This window comes from Argiope bruennichi, chromosome X2 (genome assembly GCF_947563725.1).
Source record: "Argiope bruennichi chromosome X2, qqArgBrue1.1, whole genome shotgun sequence".
NCBI lineage: Eukaryota > Metazoa > Arthropoda > Arachnida > Araneae > Araneidae > Argiope > Argiope bruennichi.
In genome coordinates this window covers 64,149,257-64,169,504 of record NC_079163.1, presented here as the reverse complement: position 1 = coordinate 64,169,504, position 20,248 = coordinate 64,149,257, and the positions used below count along the sequence as shown (strand labels likewise).

Sequence of the window (20,248 nt, the reverse complement as noted above, 5' to 3'; positions counted from 1 at the left end):
ATGATGAGGACGAAATAATGAATCAATATGATGAAATTAAATTTAAGGGCCCAATTCCGGTACAATAAAATTTGGAGAAAACACTAATTTGTTGGAAAAATTACAAGGAAAATGAATCCGACTGTAAATAAATCGTTGGGAATTATTAAAGGAGTATTTAATGCACATGACAAAAGTTTATTGACAATTTTATTTCATACATACACATTGTATGATATGAAACTATACATAAAAGAAAATGAAATCCTCAACCTTTTTCAAAAATAAAAGATCCATATACATTTCCTATTGTTAAAAATCTTATGCAAATTTAGGAATCCTTCATTTAAAAATTTATGTCATTAAAAAATTTCATTACAAAAAGGAAATTGAATAATTCCACCGTATAAACTTATAAACAATTAACTTCTTTACATGGCCTCCAGAAGAAAAAACAAAAAAAATGAGATTCAAGTATTTTGTAGTCCTAACACAATCATTACACATTTTCAAATAAATAAGCAAGACAATGAAATTTTATAAATTACTTGGATTAAAATGTCAGAAACTCTATTACAACCAAATTTTTAAAAAGAAAATTAGTAACAAGAAACTTTAATTTAGAAAGGATTCAAAAAGGTATTTTCTCATGTCTAGCAAAATAATTCAAAATACTGAATTACATTAACTGAGAATAATTGTATTCATGAATAAGAAAGGAACAGAATAACATAACTTAGAAAGAAATAGCAGAATAACAGTTCAAAGAAACTGGAATCTTTTGTGAAATAAAGATGACCTGCATTTATAAAACTACATACATTTACAAAATCACAACACATTTATAATTTGATATTGTTGCTGATTCACTAAAATATCATTTTCCGATTTAGAAACTTGACATTAAGCATAATACTAATAAAATTAAACAAAGAAAAGGCCAATTAAATTGGCACCATTTTTAATAACGCGAACATTGAAAATAGGAAGGATCACTAACTTGCACATTTAATTTAAATAGCCTAAAATTTTTGGTAGATCTGTATTTTAAGCATTCTCCAGAAGTTCATTGTTTTTTTAAGTGAAATATTCTTTTATATTTCTATATGACCCTTACAATAGAAATGCATTAACTGCAAACCCATTTTAAGGTCCATCTTTGAGAAGAGACATTTACTCTTATTAATAATATTACTAACAGAAGTTAATAGGTACCTATAGTGCAGAGAAAAATACAGACAGGACATTGAAAATGTGGTGATATACTTGTTTTACAACCTGCTGCATCATAGCATTAAAACGTTCATAATTTCAGAATTAATTTTCTTAATATTTAGTTATAATTTTTCTAGTCAGAATTTAGTCTTATAAGGAAGTAAGAGGATCAAAATTTTGTATGACTTCTCTTAAAGAAGTATAAGTCTCTTTATGCTTTTGATATTTCAAAAATTCAGTTCGTAGAAATGATAGATTCAAAATAAAATTTGATAAGCATTTACAAATGTATCCTTTCATAGAATGACTTGGCATTTTTTTTTTTCTAGATAATCTTAAACTAAGCACTAAATGAAATACAATTGGAATGCTTCTCTAATTGCAAGTTTGTGATCCTACTCGAAAAATGAAATATTTTTGGAAAATTTTATCGATTTTGTTCAGTTATTTGATTTTTGAAATCTTGGTATTAACTCAAGTACAGTCATGAGCTATGTTTGTAACCAAATCGGGAATAATATACAAAAATATCAAATTCTTTTGTTTAGTAGAAATGACTTCATAAAGAAAACCTGACTGTAATAAAAAGCAGTAATACAAAAATAAACATTCTGTAATCCAAAATTCAAATCAAAATTTATTTCACAACCAAACTATTTAAGAGCTTCTTAATTTTTTACCTTACCAAAGAGCAAACACACAATGCATGAAAATTAAACAGATTATAAAATTGTTCATAAAATTGATTGTTTAATTCATTACAAATAAAAATAGAAAAAAATTAACTAAAATCCTAAGTTTATCCACCATATAATAACAGTTTACTATGTGATATTAAATACCGTTTTTTTTTTCACTGTTATAAATTTACTAAAATCACTAAACCCAAACCAAAATACTTCTTTACGGTCCTCCATTATAAAAATGGAAGGCCACACAAAATGTGCCTGTCAAAGAAAAAAAAGAACACGTTTCCGAAAAATATGCTCCATTGTTTGAGCAATCATTTCTTCGTGAAGTTTGATTATCAGGCAATACCTTTCTATGCACTGCATAAATTTTTGGTGCAGCAGACACGAGTTGAATCTTCATTTGCATCGTGATTATGAAGAGAACTTTTTGCTTAAGATTCTCTTCTTAAAATCCTATTTTAGCTTTCTTCTCAGGAAAGCTAATTTATTCATTTCTTCAAAAACGACAACTTTCTGTATTTAGATACAGCTTTCTGCTGTTAACAGTGCATCTTCCGTTTGAACCATGCATACACCATCGATATTTCTTTGATCTGTGCTTGCATTTTGGTTGGCAATGAGTTCTCTTTTTTGAGGGAAACGACTGGAAACTAAACTCAGACTCTTCTTATACAAGATCCTGTGTTCTTCCAAAGCTGGTCCCCATTTTTCAGTTGGCTGCAGGCATGAAATAAGTCTCTGGAAATTTTCAAAAAAAAAATCAGGAGTTTAGCGAATTGGACGGTTTTTAAAAGCATTAAACATAAATAAAAATCCTCACGCATATAACTGTTGATAATAGTTCGGATTACATCTTGAATTATTTCAATGAATAGATAATTTAAAGATAGACGCACAGGGACATTAGAACTTGTGGGTCCCAATAAGGCCCAATTGATTAATACACAAATATAATCAGTAACGTAGCGAGGGTAACAGATGCTCGGGCTGTCAAAACTTTATTTACCCCCCCCCCCTTGAAGTCCAAGGTTGGGTTAAGTCTTTGAGTTAAGTATTCACACGTTCATGAACAGACAATTCATTGATAGATTTGGTCAAATTTTTGATACAAATCCCCAATACAGATGACAAAAACATTCTAATTTTTTTTTTTTTAAATTTTGAGTTTTCGTATAACATACACATGGGAGGACAGATTTCCCCTGAACGGATTTTGTCCAAAACTTGACAGAAATCTAAAATTTTAGTGTTATGGGCAAGTTCTAAATTTTATCCGTTTAGTACAAGCCGTTCTTGTATTCACATACAGACGTTATATAATTAAAAGTATCTCGATACTTTCGGATATGCACATCTTTCCAAATTGCTTAAAACTGGCTCAACGAATTTTCTTAAATTTTGATCATATAAAAAAATAAGCTTGAATTCGTATTTTTCAACGAAGGTTTGATCAAGAGAACATTTAGGGAACCGAATTGAAACTGATGATGAAAAAAAGGATTTGGGCTCATCCAGTAATGCAGAATGCTGACAATTTACTTTCATCAGTAGGCTTTTTTTCCCTTTTAAGAATAATTGCACTTATTTTTGTACAATTGCATGCATAAAAACTGTATGTACATTTGGGAACAAATTTGATTTTTTTTAAAATCCCAAATCTTCCCATATGCGTTTTTTCTACAACAAAGAATGTTCACTAAAGTTATACGAATTTTATAGAATACATGACAGTATGCTACTGTAGCATATTAAAACTCGAAGTAAATAGATTCTTTGATTATTCTAGAAAATGAGTATCTGTAGTAATGATTATCTGTAAAATAAGCTGCGCATGTGTGACTTTTTTTTTCTGCCCAATGTTGAAGACAAATATATAAGGAAACTTCTATAAAAAAAATGCATTTGAAGAACGTAAAAATTCAAAAAGATATCGGCTTTTCAAGTAAACGATTCTTACTTTCCAAGAAAAGCTAAATGATGAAGGATTTTCTACAACTGATAGGTTTTTTTTAATTTAAATTTTCTAATAATCCTAATGATTTGAATAAAAGCCTAAAATATGCTAATACTTTTACAAAATTATAAATTCAGCATAATTTAAATTGCAGTAAATTAGGTAGCAGTAAATTCATTACATTATTCGCTTTGTTACTACAAATATTATTCTGACACACTGAGCTGATATACAGCATATCACTAAAAGCATCTGTCATCATTTGCTTATCCTGCAGATATGTCAATTACTGATATGACGCTCGGCCGCCTTTTGTAGCAATTCTGAAAAAGCTATTTACTAGTTCCGAAATGCTTTTGTAGGAAAATTCAACCCATTCTTGTAAAATAAAACTGAAATTATCACTGATGAGAGGCATCGTGGTCTGGTCCGAATTAATGTTCCTGTCCATTACATAGATGTGGAAAGGAGCTCAGATCGGACTCTGAGCAAGCGATTCACTTCCTGATTAACTATGGAATTGAAACTTCAAATTCCAGCTAAACCACTACATCCCTTATCAGTGACCAAGTGCTTTACCCCACAAGAATACAGTTAAATTCCTACAGAAACATTAAAAAAAATCATTGAAGAGTCTTCCTTATAGAGTAGTAGTCATTATTGCAGAGGAGAATGGTGGCCCCATTTCATTTTAGTTATTGAAACATTCTCAGAATAAAAAAAAAAAAAAAAAAAGGTATTAGTATATTTTATCTTAATAGAATTTTATAAGCTCTGATAACTTGGCAGCAATTTTTCTGCTGAGTACTTACTTCTTTAAAACTCCCTTCTGCTTTTAATAATTGAACAACAGCAAGAATTGGAATAGGCACGATGGAACACATAGCAATCATCCACCCACAGACAATAGACCATTTGGGATACTTGTAATCATCATAGGATACTGCTTCATGATTTATTATAATAAAAGTAAGGAGGCATACAATAGTACCCGGAGTTATGTAACACCAACATAACTTCCACCAAAGAGAGGGGGGTCGTTTGATCATCAGTGAGATATCCATGAAAAATCGATCAATACCTAGTTAAGCAAAAAAGCATGATTAACAATAGCACTTGTCTTTTTAGCAATTTATTCAATTTTAGTTTCTTGCAGAATGAATAATAAGGAGATATTCGAAACAATAATAGCAATTAGAAAAGGTCGTATAACAATAGAAATAAATTTGAGCACAATACTGAAGAAAGCTTAAAGTCTTACATGGTTACGTAATAACAGAGATAACATCCATGCAAAAGACCATTTCATAACATATATTATGAAGCATGTTCCTAGTCGGCGATGTACGTTTGATAGCCACATGACAGTGAAATAGACTGTCACATGAATGTTGCCTATGTGATCAAGAAAAGCCATATAGAGCATTTATTACACATACCAGCAAATCCTTAATTTTACTTTTGCACTGGCTTCAAATTTATTCTTATTGGTCACAAAGAAGTTACAGTACAAAGATGTAATCAATGCAAAGGTTTTGAATAAACTGTACTTTGACAGTGCTGCTTAATAGTATGCCAACTACGAGCACAAGACAAACATTTATTTACAAAAATTAAGTACTGATATCTTTTAAATTTTGAGATCATAAAAGTTTGCATTTCAGAACTTAAAAGCTAATGATGAACGTGGTGTTTAGATACAGATTAGAACTAATATCAGTAACAGTGTTAGCAAAGTAAATTGGTCTATTTGTAAATTAAATTCTGAAACTTCCATCTTTTTCATCTCTTACTTTAAGACTGGTACTTATTTTTTTCCTTAACACGATTTAATAATTTTTAATATATTTTATAGATAAATAAAATGATTTATGGATTTAAAAAAATAAAATCAAAATAAGATTCTTTATCTGATTATGAATTTTCTATTTTAATGTACATTAATTATGAATTCATAAAAAATTAAAATAAAAACTGTAGTTCTCACTATCATTTGGTGGATCAATTGTTTAAAGCCGTTTGAATTGTTATAGGTAACGTATCAGTGAGATGAACACGTGACATCTGGACTACTGTACAGTTAAGTGTTACTAAAAACTCCAGCCACAATGATAGTGAACGGCGTTTTTAACTGCTTGTTCATGTAACGTTCTAAAAACAATAACCATTGGTATGGAACGTATTTAAAGAATAAGTGATGCAGCGACGATTTAGATGACCCCCAATTATCACTCATGATGCGATGCAAAGACATGTTAGTGTGCTTATTTTCCTTTTCAAACTAAATACGACAAGATATTCTGGTGCCATTTACTTTTGCTAAGCCAATATATAGCTGTAATATGATATTTCGATTAGTTATCTCATCATATATTTTCATGGATATCATAGGGTTTTATAAGACAAAATTATATAAAAATAAAATGGCAACTTAAAAAATAATACATCATTTTATACTTTCTTATATTCAATCCATTCATCAGTAATAAATGCAGAAGGAAAGTGGGGTGTCCAGATGAAGATGCCGTGAAGCTAAATTAGTACAGTAAATTAGTATTTTTCTCACGACGCATTTTAGCCTCATTAGCCACAAAGACTCAGTGTTGCTGAAGTGATTCATTATATTGGAGTCAATGAACAGCAAAATGAAACCTCAAATAAGGTCCTTATGCCTTTTAGGAGGAAATATAGTAAGTGCATAAATCTGCAAAGAAGCAACTATCATTAACTTAAAAACTCTTTTGGCCATCTAGATACATTTTGATGCCTTTTATTTATTTATTGAAAATTAAGATGGATCTACATTATAAAAGTGTGTTGATTTTATAGTTTCTTTAAATACAGTACATCATGAAGAATTTAAAATTTAATTACAGGTTATATAAAATTTTCCTTATCCAACATTTTTACTCACCCGATATTGATTATTTCCATTTATGTATGAAATTTTTGCGTATTAAAAATTTAACTACCAAAAATATTTTATTCTATCATTTGCATTACCAATTAATAATACAAACGTTTTGTGAATGGTTATTAATTTAATATTTTGTTTAGCAGAGTACATTTCAATACAGAAGCAGAGAAGTTTAAAGCAAAAGCTTTCATTATTTAAATTTTAAGAAAAAAATTCTTGTTTTTATGTTTAAATTAAGAGTAAAAAGAAATGTTAATATTTACCATAGATCCAAGATATGCAAATCAGTTCCAAAAGAGAAATAATCATAAGTGAAAATGCGGCACTATACCAATCCATCAACTGAAGTACATACATTCCACCCTAGAATAGAGAACAATATCATGTAAAAATGTTTCGTATCACAACGATGATCCATTCGCTTTTCACTACTTAATGCCATTACACAGTTTTTTAGGTTCGCTTTATCAAACATAATGAGGCTGGACCTATGATGATTATTCCTGTCGAGCGACTAGTATAACAAAAAAAAAAAAAAAAAAAGAAAGAAAGTCCATTAATAATAAATACATCTCACAAGAAAGGAGACAAAGATTAATCCGACTCGCAGCACGCATTTGTCCATAAATATCCCTAAACGTGGATTTTTTTTAGTTTTGTTTTATCGGTGACATTTTGAAGTTTTTCCTAACATATCCATTTAAAGTTAAGGAAAAGGAATTTCAAGTTAAGGAAAGGAACTGGGAATTCTTTCCCAGTGAGATATTTTCAAACTTCCATGATAAAAAAATTATTTGAGGGAATATAATCAAATCTGCTTCTAAAATATGAAATTAAATAAGATAATGTTTGCCACTGACACTCATAAACACAGATGTTTCCCTGGAGAATGGGATAGAGACAATATTTTAATATTCTGTTAACCCTTTTTAAGGCCGTGGGAAGTATGCTTCCCACCAAATTTATCAATCCTTGTATGAAATTATGTAGGTTGGCATAAGTTCTGATAAATTTTTTTAGAAAATCAGAAACTTAGATGCTTCAGTTTTTAATCTCACACAAAATGTGTCTTGATTTGTTACTTAATTATAAATAACCAAATTAATTAATCAAATTAAATTTATCTAATAAACTAAATGAATCCCTTTTCTTATTCTAATTTCAAGCCTAAAATTATTTAAACATAATGACTAGAAAAAAAAAGCCCTTTAAAGGGTTAACTATAAATTACAAAGAAATATGTCAAAGATAAATAAATGCCGAATTCTATCCTTATTACTTATATACATATTAAAATTCTGTAAATAAGTAGTAAAATATATCCTTATATAAAATTCTATAAAAGCAATTAACATTATTTATTATAAAGAATAACTCTATATCTCTAAAAGGGGAGCCCTTTTAGATCGAATGAGTTTTCCCTTTTCAAGTCACTGATCAACTACGAAAGCAAACCACATCTAAAATTGTGGATTCTAAAGCATAAGATCTTTAGAATAATTGTAAGTTGAAGTTTACCTCAGTAACACAGGGTAATCCCAAGAGAAACATAACGAAACATAAAACTGCAGTAAATAAGGGTTTTCTCTTCTGTAAGACGGTCGGAAATTCGTCAACAAATGCGCTTATGGCGGTCTCGAACATTCCAAACTGTAAAGACATGGAAAAAAATATATTATCATTTGAATCAAATGAAGATAATGAGATTGGATTTAAAATTGCGATTTTATGCCATATGCTGTGGTCTGCAAAAGAGCAAAGAAATATGCAATTTTAGCAAATTTTGGTTTGATTTGCCTAATATAAGCAGTTAAAGCACTTTGTGAGATGTATTTATGAAGAAGCTTCTATAAGCTGAAGATTTGTAGATTTTTAATAGCAAGATAACCAAAGTGCAGCTATATATTAATGCTGACCACAGCTTTGGCAAACATGCAAGCAATCATATGTAAATTTTTAAAGAATAGTGAACACTGAAAGTTTTAGAGAAAAATTATATTTTAATATAATATTCAAGAAAACAGATTGTTTAAGATTATTCTAAAATGTATCATTTCTATATAAAAACTTGGTATTATGAATAAATCCAGTGTTCAATTTCCCAAAATATATTTAGTAATAGAAATGCTAAATAAAATTCTGCCAAGTGGTCAGTTAAAATACCAAAAAATATTTTATTTTTAAAAGTTATTATACATCGCAACAAATAAAATTTTAAGAAAGAGGGAATAAATTTCATGCATGTTAAACGAAACATGAAGAGAACTAGATTTTAAGGAAACCGATAATAATTTATTTTGCTTAATGACATCATTAGCATAATAAAAGAAGGACTTCCAAATTTATACTTATATATTCAGTTAAAATTTTTACAAATTTTAATAGCAAAAATTAAAATGTTATTTGTATGTAATCCCAATATAAATGAAATAGCTATTTAAGAATTCTCTAGAATCTTGTCAATTCATATGAAACATATGTTTACTTGATAATATTGACTGCAAAGCAATCACAAATTTAAATTTAAATCCAAAATTTATATATTTTTGAAAAGAAATAGCAACAGGTTTTCTTATAAAATTGCACAATTTCAGTGCAATCTTGAAGGAATAGTTAAAGTTTCAATCAAATATATTTAAATAAAATATGCATTATAGAAATATTTCTAAGATTTATTTTTAACAAACAGGATGATAAAAATTAATAAATTAAATCAGAAAATGTTTTTACATTTGTCTAATTTGAAACATATTTTTTCGATATTTTTAAAGAATATATTATTAAAAATTAACTGACCACTTGCATGAAAATTAAAATGCACATATAATAGCTAATTCAAAAATAGAAAAGTGATAAATAGTGCACAAAAAGTTACACTGTCACACGGTGTGTTGACTTGCGGCTTGTGGTGACGTCCTCTCCAAAGGGCGCACAGAAACCTAATACTATTATCATAAAAATACACATGTAAAGGTATTTAAGAATCTCCTACTGTACACTAGCTTATTTTTTCTATAATTTGCATTGAAAGGTTACATATATTTACTGAGTATTAGCTTAGACATTATATGATACAGCACATAAAATTTAAGAAATTCAGTTTTATGGATATAATATAACGGAAATGGTCACTTAAACTATATAAGGGCGGATTATATAGAGGCACTGCACAAACGCCAGTTCTTTTAGAGCATCACTAATTTTAAAATTTTGTACCCGATATTTAAATTTATGAATAATTAAGCACACTCTGGCATTTAAAACTTTGAATCTTCCAGGAAATCGCAGGGGGAAAAGATATTTAAATTTCTTAGAGGAAAAAATCTTGGAGATAATTTTATTCAGTTTTAATTTTCTTTTATCATGCGTGAGTAAGTTTTTCATATTACATGGCTTGAAAAGAAAAACTGTAGAAAAGTACATTAATCCATGGAGTGCGAATGGAGGATAAGGAGGGAGGGGGGGGGGTATAGATACACTCGGCACATCTCTTACGTGGCAACAGAGTAAAAATATTAGCATGTTTAGCCTTTTTAAAGAAATATCATGAAAGTGAGAAAAACAATTCCATGCCCTGGTGCAATTGACCCTTGCGATCTTATTGCATAAACATAGATGCTGAAATGGAATTTTAAACATTGTCTATCGCGAAAAATTGTTAGCGCAAAATTTGAAAATAAACAAAAAATTGTTGATATTAAAAATTAATGAAAAATACTGTACGATAAAATTTTTCTTGTTGGCAAAGGCGGTAAAAAATTTACCACACATCTCTAACTTGAAAATTTAAGATACTTTTTTTATCATACCTCCGCAGTTGTGTAATCTTTATAAACGAGAGTAGCGAATGTAGGAAAATAAGAAATTGAAAAGTGTATATTGAAGTTGACATTTTAATTATAATTAAATTTAAGTTAGAAATTAATTTTTTTCTTAAAAATGTCGCTACATCGAGTAAAAAGTCTAATAATTTTGAATAATTTACGTTAATCATAAAATTTACGAAATAAATAAAACAAAAGGTCAAATTTAATTTAAACAAAAATGGTTCCAGATTCAAATGTATGAGTTGCAATTGATCTTGGGTTTAAAATTAAGTGCTTCCATTTCCGTTATTGTGTTAGTCTGTGTAATACAATTCCTATTAAGGAATTGTATTGCAATGGAAGAGAAATTTCCATTCTGTAATGCAAAAAGTCAATTGCAGAATTTTAAAATTTGATTGTATTTTCTAATATTAATAGTTTTTTTTCTTTATATAAATATTTTAAGATTACAAAGGAATTTTATCTAATGTTTTGAAAATAAAATGAAAAAAAAATCGTCGTCAACGTTTGCTTAAATTGAAGCAACAAACTCTACAATTAAGTATTTAATAAAATAATGTCAAATGTTTGAAAATGAATATCTGTTATGATTTTGTTTGCTAAAAATATAAACAAAATAAAGACTAAAATTTTGAGATTTTTTAAAGATTTTAAAAGATTATCATGAATAAAATATCTCCCATGTGTACACATTTGAATACTAGACCTATAATTACGAATTCGCATTACAAGAAAAATGGAAATTTCTTGTCAACGAAATATTCTCTTCAAAAATCTATTTGGTAATTGAAATGTAAATTAAAAGATTTTACATGCTGCAGTCATATGATATTTTAGCTCAAAGAAACAATAACAATTGCAAAAATTAAGAATATAGCATATGAAAGTAAAAGTTATATGAATATATATACTTTTAAAAATATAGCTGCCTTGCATTCAGCATATTGTTTTTTAGATTAAGAAGCTAACGATCATTTTAAGAAGAGTAGTTCGAGGTATACACCGAACACTGACTAACAAAATAAACTGATTTGGTAGTACATTTAGATTCAAAGCACTATTGTGCCAGAAATGTTTTAATGATTTCCCTTTAGACACATAAATTTTTATAAGAAAATGCAATAATTTTTCTGAAATGCATTTCGGAATTTGTGAACACCCGCTTTGTTAAACGTCTCGCTTCAAGAAATATGGCATTTATATCAAATAGTTTTGTTGTTAAAGAATGAGTGAAATGAATTAAAAGAATTCATTTGTTTTGTTTCTCTATATTTGAATGTTTTTGGGAAAAGTTTCATTGAAATAGAGATTAAATCGACTTCGGAAATTTAAAAAGGAAGCAAACAAAGTAGAGAAGCAAGTTTTAAAATGCAATTGCAAGAAATCATTTCTTTTTATAATTTTCTATAGAACTTGAAGGAAATGATAAGATCTCATGACTTCGCACCTTATATGATCCAGGACAAATAGGGTAAGTGTACACTGAAAGGAACGATATTTTTTAAAGCTTCTTTCTGTGAAAAGTAAAAATAAAAAGCATTCTTTTTTTTTTCTTTTTTTGCTATGTTAAAATAATTTTTTTGTAAATAAGGAAAAATCATACTGTTGAAGCAAGGCAGCTATTCATTTAAATAAAGAAAAAATAACTATAAAAATCAAATAATCATACATTTTTCTATGCATTCACAATATATTTCAAATACAAAAAAAGCAAAATATACTAATTATGTAGACAATGAATCTCAAACAATTTTTTCCTCTTTAAAATGTTTCAAAGATTATTTGGAGCACTAATAATCTTTAGGTAACGAGAAATTCGTATTATGTATGTACCCACAGAACTATTTGTCCATTATTTGAAGATTAAATGTATTTATTCAACTAATGCTTTCTCTAAGACAAGAATATACTTTTAACTTCTATTGTGAAATATTTTGACAGAAACAGTGCTTAGAAACTTAATATTTAGCTTGTACTTTATTTATTTTTTCCCATATGGGCATTAAATAATAAAATGAGATGTGAAGATTTTGAAAAGCATACGATTTGGCGCATTAAAGAGTATGTTTAAAAATACTGTAAAAATCTTGAATATCAGTTGCGAATGACATACAAAACTTGCTACTTCCCATCTCAATGTTATTGTGAATTACATTTATATAAAGAGGAAACAATAGCCAATAAACAGAATCTTGTAGGACAATTTCATTAAGAATAAATAAGATAATAACTAGTTGGGTGAAATGTGCGAGAAGACAACTTGTTTATGTTATGACTTTTTTTCTTTCATAAGAACTCAATTACTAGATAAAATATAACTATTAGATATTCATTGCATGGAAGTGAAAATCATTCCATAAAACTACTCATAAAATAATCAAATTCACAATAACTTAAATACTAATAAGCACTGAAAAACACATGTTTTCAAAATTCGGAATATTTTTTCAATTAATGAACAACATATGGACTATTATCCATTCAAAAGAAACATCTGCACAAAGCAAGTCCAATTTTCATAATGAATAAGAGCAAAGTGCGAGGAACTATCCGAATTCCATTGACAAAAAAAAATGAACAATTATTATAAAAAATAATTTAAAGTAGATTTTTTATAATAATTAAATGCTAATAATGTTAATATCCGTGGACATTTTTAAATAATTTCAGAAATACAGGGAATTAAGTAGCCACTATTGCAAATATTCTGATCCAATAAAAAATATTTCGGAAATAGTTGACCTTTAAAGAATCTTTTCTAGTGCAGATTCAGTCATATGCAGAAAAAAGAAATTAGTGCATAAAAATGAAAATTTCAGGTTGAAAAAAAAAAAACTAAATTATTTTTAAATTGCAGCTTAATAATGAAAATTCACCTGAAGTAGAAAGCTTATAAAGCTTTCTTCAATAAAGAAACGTCATTTTTCATAAGTAAAAAAATAACAATTTAAAGTGAATAAAAACAAAGCATTTTGAAACCTTATAAATTCCTTCAATGATTTTTTTTATACTACTCAACTGCACGAATTTTATATTGAATACTTAAATGAATTCATGATGAAAAAACGCCATCAGATCTAATTATCCATAAAAGTAAATTTATTTAACTTCCTGAATTTTGCGAGGTACTTTCAGATACCAATCTAATACCGACTGTAAAGATTGCAGTCATAGAAAATAAAGTTGGATTTCAAAACATGAAGGAATCGCTCCATCTTATGCGTGAATTCAACCTATTTCTCCCAACCCACAAGAATTAATCAAATTTTGAAGCTAGGGTTAGATCTTTGCTATACCCTTATTTATATTTACCATGGTACAGAGCTAATAAGTACCTCCTTAGCTGCTGCAGCAGAATCGGCAGTGTGTTCGCTGGAACCATTTTGGCCCCGTCATCAAAAACTGACTGTGTTCTCCGATTAAGTAAGAAACTGAAACACAAATCTGCATTTTTAAAGTAAATGCAATGAGAAAAGAAAAAAAGAAAAGAACTAAAATCAACAATTTAAAAGTCTGGAAAACACAGTCAGTTTTTATCTCCAAAGGAAGATAAAAATCTGCTGAAAGGCAAAAACCAAATAATTGATTTCAACAGATAATTGATTAACCATAGCCATATTTAAAATAAACATATGGCAAGAGATTCTCAATTTTTTTATAATATACAGAAAAATCAAATGATACAAAATAATAAAAAATAAGAAATCTCAAAAGAAAAAAAATAAAATAAAAAGTCAGACTATAAATTATAGTTAAAGCAATTATTAAAGTAGAAAAAGGGATGAAACAAATACTGAAAATAATTACTAACAGGTATAATTTTGATGCTATTTCTCACGTTATGCGTTTTTTATTTTGTAATTTACAAAAAATAAGTTTTAAATTAAATAATTTGAAAATTAGATTAATTTAAATATTAATGCCATTTGGGCAATCTGTTCCACATGAGAAAAAAGAATTTTCTTTAATTTTCCAGATTTGGTAGCTCAATTTCTAATTCTTTTTTCTATTTCAGTCAATTTTTAAGTGATTAATTAATAATGTTAATTTAAGATAAAAATGTCATATGAATTAAATTGCAATCTTTAATCTAGTTAATGTTTTATGTACCGTGTTATAACCCACATTTATATTTTCCTACTATTAATATTAAAAAAATAATTCATAAGTTGTGTGTAGTTGTAGTTTTATTTTTTCAAAACTACGGTCTCGTAAGTATATATAGATAAGAAAGAATTTGTCACCTGTTTATGAGCTTGACCAACACATAAATTGACACATTTCAATTAACAGAACTGTTTCAAAAAGTATGACTTCAATTCAGAAGGCATTTTTTTTCTCTCACAAGAACATGTCTCACTTTCTTCTTAAAAAAAAGTCCTAACATTTACAGAATTTTTTCCCTTCAATGATCAAAATTGTTATAAATGTAGAAACACTTAATCAAATGCCGAAGATTTAAAAAAAAAAAAAAAAAAGGAATTGGGTAATGAATAGATAAACCAGACATAAGTGAAGGACAAATGCTAGGAAATATTACACTGTAACAGCAAAAACCGTTTACAAAAAGTAAAAATAAACTCTTATAAAAATTAATTCATAGAAAAATTCTTATAAAAGTTAATCTTGTTAGGAAGTAAACAAAATTCACGTTAGGATATTCGAAGTAATTTCAAATATGTATTTAATTAATGCGAATTTCATTGATTTTCGCAAAGCTCATCATCTCTTTCCAGTTAGAGATGTTTCTGTGGAGAGAAAACTGCGATATTTCAACATCAAGCCTTTTTGAAGCCTCAGTAAACGCAACATTTTTAATAGTTGCCCCTGCGCATATTACTGAATTATCCCGTAGAATAAATATATCTGCTCTAATATAAGTTTCTATTTTAGTTATACACCTAATAATATTTTCTCTTACAGTTAAAATGAATGACAACAGTGAAAATTTCTATCCGATGTTTTTGTAAAATAATGAATGACAATTCTTTAAAAATATTTCATTTTAGAAGAAATTTTAAGAAAACTAATGAGAATTGAAGAAATTTGATTGAATACAATTATGACTTAACAAAAATAATTGGCTTTTTTTTAATCATCACAAAATTAAGTTTTCTTAATATCAATTCACCAATAAAATCCACTCAAAATGAGAATGCAGCTATGAAAGGATGCACCCACGATTTCATCAATATAAGTGCAGTTATGTCAATGATTAAAACGTTTCTAATTTCTGTTTATGTTTTATATATTCAAGCAAAATATTGAGAAGAAACTTTCGATGATACGCTAATTTAACAGTTTTCTTCGAATTTATAATAATTCCAATATTGCAATTAAATTTGTCAAATATAAAATTATTCCAGAAAATTCTTTTTTAAATATAAATATGTTTCAAATAATCTATATTTATACTAGTCAGTAAAGTGATGCGTATCGGGACTAAAAATTACTTCCGTCATGATAAACACAGCTTCTCATAATTTAAATACTTATTAGCTTTTAATAAACCTCAAAACAGAATGTATATCTTTTTCATTAGTGAGACATATTTCATGTGAAAGGTCAAGGCCCAGAATTGATCACATACAAATTAAATAAAAAAAATGTAATTACCTGACTATCGAGACCGATGGCAAAAAGCATTATGAAAAAAAGAAAAGCCCATAAGGGCGACAGAGGCAATCTGGAAACTGCCTCTGGATAAACCACAAAGGCCAAACCAGGACCTGAAAATTTCATTCAAAATGCAATGATCAGCGAGGGGAGAAAGTCATTTTCAAAATAGATTACAAAAACAAAAACATGAAGTTATCTTTTAAAATTTAAATAAAATTTTATTCTTAGAAAATTTCCTAATGGAGTTTCAACCCAACTAATATCGCTTTAAATTCTAGATTACCCAAAGAATTTCTGGGTTTTAATCTAAGAAATTAGAAAATATTGAAAGAGTAAATATTAAAATCTTTATAAATCAGTGATAAATATCAATGTATGAGGGTTTATTAATAAGTAATGTACATATTAATAACTACACACTTCCGATACCCAGTACAGAAAGTATACGTTACTTAATTTACAAATATGTTAGTTTCAAAAGAAAAGAGTCACCTTCAGAGACCACTTCTTCAATACTATTTCCAGTTTCATAAGCCATAAATCCTATAATGGAAAATACGACAAATCCAGCAAATATACTCGTAGCGCAGTTAATTATGGGTATGAGCATAGCATCCCTGTAGAGGAAAAAAAAAGCTTCGAATAAAATACTACACATTTTGAAATGAAAAGTAATTGTTAAAAGTAAATGGCATCAGCTCACCTGTAAACATTGTTACTAAATTTATTGTAACTAGCCATCGTAAGAACAGCACCCCATGCAGCACCAACTGAATAAAATATCTGAGTTGCAGCATCACCCCATACCTTTAATTGAAAAAAAGGTCAACAATTAGAATTTTTAAAATACGAATTTGTTTTATGAATATAGTAAAACAAATGCAAAATATATCTCTGATAAGGACAATGAATTTTGAGCCCGAACAGGACATTTATTTGCAATCAATAGATAATTTTGTCGTAAGACCTCTCTCTCTCTCTCTATCATGAAATCTTTCAACTGATGCAGGTCATGTGAGCTTTGAAATTTCTTTGCCATTGTTTTCAACACATTCAGTACTTATCTCCAAATCCTAAAAGTTAACACATCCACTAAATTTACAAGAAGCTTAAGCTTATTGGTTGCGAAAAGCATTGTTAAGCTAAAATTTTAAGCTTAGTGGTAGAAAAAAAAGGTTCAAAAATTTGATAAAAAATAGTTGAATTTACTTATATTCTACTACTACCATTTTTGGATTCATAAAAATGACCGAAGACGCAAGAATAAAAAATTAGCAGCAAATACAGTGGAGTGAGATTCCCAGATTATCGCAGTAGCACCAATCTATCCAAATAACAGTTGATTAAAAATAGTAACTAACAAATTCATTAGATTTTAATTGCGGATGCCCAAATATCGCTCACGAGGTGCAATGAAAATAAATGACTTTCCTTTCAAGCCCAAACGATCTTCCTTTTCGAAGATTTAGGATAGCTTAAGAGGTCATTTTACTCGTGAATGAAATTCATTCAATAAAATTCTTAATTGCTTAGCAAAATGTGAACAGTTTGTGTACGCTAACTGAAACGCAGAATATATATATCAAAACTTCATTCAAGTTCAAGGTTGTTTTTTTTTTCCAACTTGAAACAAATTACATAAATAAAATTGTTTTTTTCTGTAATTAAAAAAATTTTGGAAGGTTTTTTAAAAGTTCCAGATACTTTTACATCCCAACTTATCCTATTTGAGCATAATTAGCCTCGTCCGGGAGCCAAGGACTCATAATAAAGGGTAAAATGTGATAATTTCTGTAAATCAAGGAGATAGTATCTAGTAAATGCCCGAAGTGAAAAATCACCCTAGTTTCTGTATATAGGATGGGAGAGGGAGTGGATTCTTAGAATTTACAGTAGAATCTGGCTTATATTTGCCTTTTGTTTTCAAGAAAACCTCCAATAACAGCCCGATAGCAATTAGCAATACGTTATTGCTTACAATAATGTTGGCTAAGAGTACATCCAAGATAAAATGCCATGACCTTCCCATTAAAAATACCTCAGCTATACACTGCTTTAACTCATTAAACTACTGGCGGGGTTTTCATAGCGTGACACCTGCAGAAATATTTTGCGAAAATTCCTATATAGTTGAAATTAGATAATGAAGCCAGAACCAAATGTATATTCGTTGTTATATTGTATTCATTAAAAGCGAAATTATCTGTAAACGACAAAAAGAAACTAAAGTAAGAGTGGGTATCAACTTTCAGCAGCAATTGCAATTTTGGAAAAAAAAAAAAAAAAAAAAAAAAAGCTGCATTTAATTTTGAAATTTGCCCATCCCCGAGAATTTTTCATTGCCGTATTCAGAATTTTGATAAGCAAATGAAATAACTAAAAATAAATAAACATGTTTAGTACTGTACCTTAAAAGACAGAAGCAGTTCCCATCTTGGCGAGAGATAAAACACAATGCCATTCCAAGCTCCCGGTAATGTAACGCCACGTATTAATAAGCATACAAGCACTACATATGGAAAAGTAGCCGAGACGTAGACAACCTAAAAAAGTTTATTTTTAGAATGGGTGAGGAACTTTAAAACAAAATGATACCCCTCTATGAGTGCATGATAAAGTAGAAATTATATTTTCTTCCTCTCATTTTTAAACTGTTATTATTTCTATTGTTTTAAATTATTATTATTCATATTATTTATTTTCTCAACATTTAAAAAAAATCACTTCTAGGTAGCACCATATGTATGGAACCAATATTTAATTAAATTAATGAATTAATTTGCAATTAAATACTGAAAATATTAAAATAGAGTTTTCTTTGAGAGAGCATATTTATGTACAAAACTCCAGAACTTTAGAAAATAAGCAAAAACGATTGCAGAATTGCAAAGATGGAAAAAATGAAATCAAAGGTATGTAAAACGAAGTTCAAGAAAAATAAAAAAATGTTTACTTCTTATACATTACCTTTCCAGAAGACTTTATTCCCTTTTGAAGACAAAGAAACACAACAAACCATGCAATAAATAAGGTTAAAGCTAAAGGCCATTGAATTTCGCCAAGTTCATCAATTCCAGCACTTTGGTGGAGTACATTATATCTGTAATTTGATAGTATAATTTTTATTATTTAGCATGCAATATTATTCTGAAATCAATTTACAATGCGAGATAACAATTAAGTGAATTATATCTTCTGGAAATTATTGTTAAAAATATATAAATTACTTAATGAGACAATTTATATTACAGATCTATTTATATTTGTAACTGCATTATATTTATATTTGTAATAAAATATCACGCACATGAAAAATTAGTGTTTAATTTGATTCGTAATGTATTTTCCTTCTGCCTTTCCTTCATTTGTTATGCAAGATTTTAGATTATATTTTATTGATTACATATTATTTATATAAATTTACTAGATTACATATTATTTATATGAATCTATTGGCAGTTATATTAATATTAAACGACAACTTACAGCCAAAATTCTTCACTAGATGTTTTCCTAGTAGCATTTGATATTGTTTTAATATCAACATCTACTACGCTATTGTTGCCTACTGATTCAAAATTTGAAGAGCTTGAATTAGTCAGCAGGGAAGTGTTTTGTGGGTAAAATTCAGCAGAACTTTGTTTGACACAATCGGCTGTATTCCACCAGTTATCACAGGTAGCCCAAACAACATCATAGGAATGATAGATGTAATAGAGGGTCCAAGCTATTATTACATTATAGTAGATGCAAACAATTCCAGATATTATTACCATTCCGTAGCCTAGGCCTAAAAAATAAAATAAAACAGAAGCATAAGAAAATATCGGTATAAATATTTGCGAGATGATTTTTTTTAAATATTTCTTACCTTTAAAGAGAGGACATATTTTCCAAATTGTAATGGGGCCAAGACTAGCAAATTGACCAAAACTCATTTCCATGAAAAATAATGGCATTCCGCAAACAACCAAGAAGAGCAGGTAAGGAACTAAAAAGGCACCTGAGAATGAAAGGAATAATTTTATAAAATATCTCTCGGAAA

At 28.3% G+C, this 20,248-nt stretch overlaps 1 protein-coding gene across 1 annotated transcript in view; it reads right to left on the bottom strand.

The window, feature by feature from the left end:
• Positions 1-1,811: 1,811 nt before the first annotated feature.
• LOC129960020 (sodium- and chloride-dependent glycine transporter 1-like) overlaps positions 1,812-20,248 on the bottom strand; it is a 39,334-nt gene continuing 20,897 nt past the window's right edge. Inside the window, exons 3-13 of the mRNA XM_056073024.1 lie at positions 20,075-20,206; positions 19,690-19,993; positions 19,171-19,303; positions 18,612-18,746; positions 16,907-17,010; positions 16,696-16,820; positions 16,201-16,313; positions 8,276-8,407; positions 7,021-7,120; positions 4,653-4,921; positions 1,812-2,624 (exon numbers count right to left, since the gene is read on the bottom strand). Of these exons, the coding sequence (XP_055928999.1) occupies positions 2,406-2,624; positions 4,653-4,921; positions 7,021-7,120; positions 8,276-8,407; positions 16,201-16,313; positions 16,696-16,820; positions 16,907-17,010; positions 18,612-18,746; positions 19,171-19,303; positions 19,690-19,993; positions 20,075-20,206 (1,766 nt within the window). The 3' untranslated portion in view covers positions 1,812-2,405. The remainder of the gene's footprint in view (positions 2,625-4,652; positions 4,922-7,020; positions 7,121-8,275; positions 8,408-16,200; positions 16,314-16,695; positions 16,821-16,906; positions 17,011-18,611; positions 18,747-19,170; positions 19,304-19,689; positions 19,994-20,074; positions 20,207-20,248) is intronic.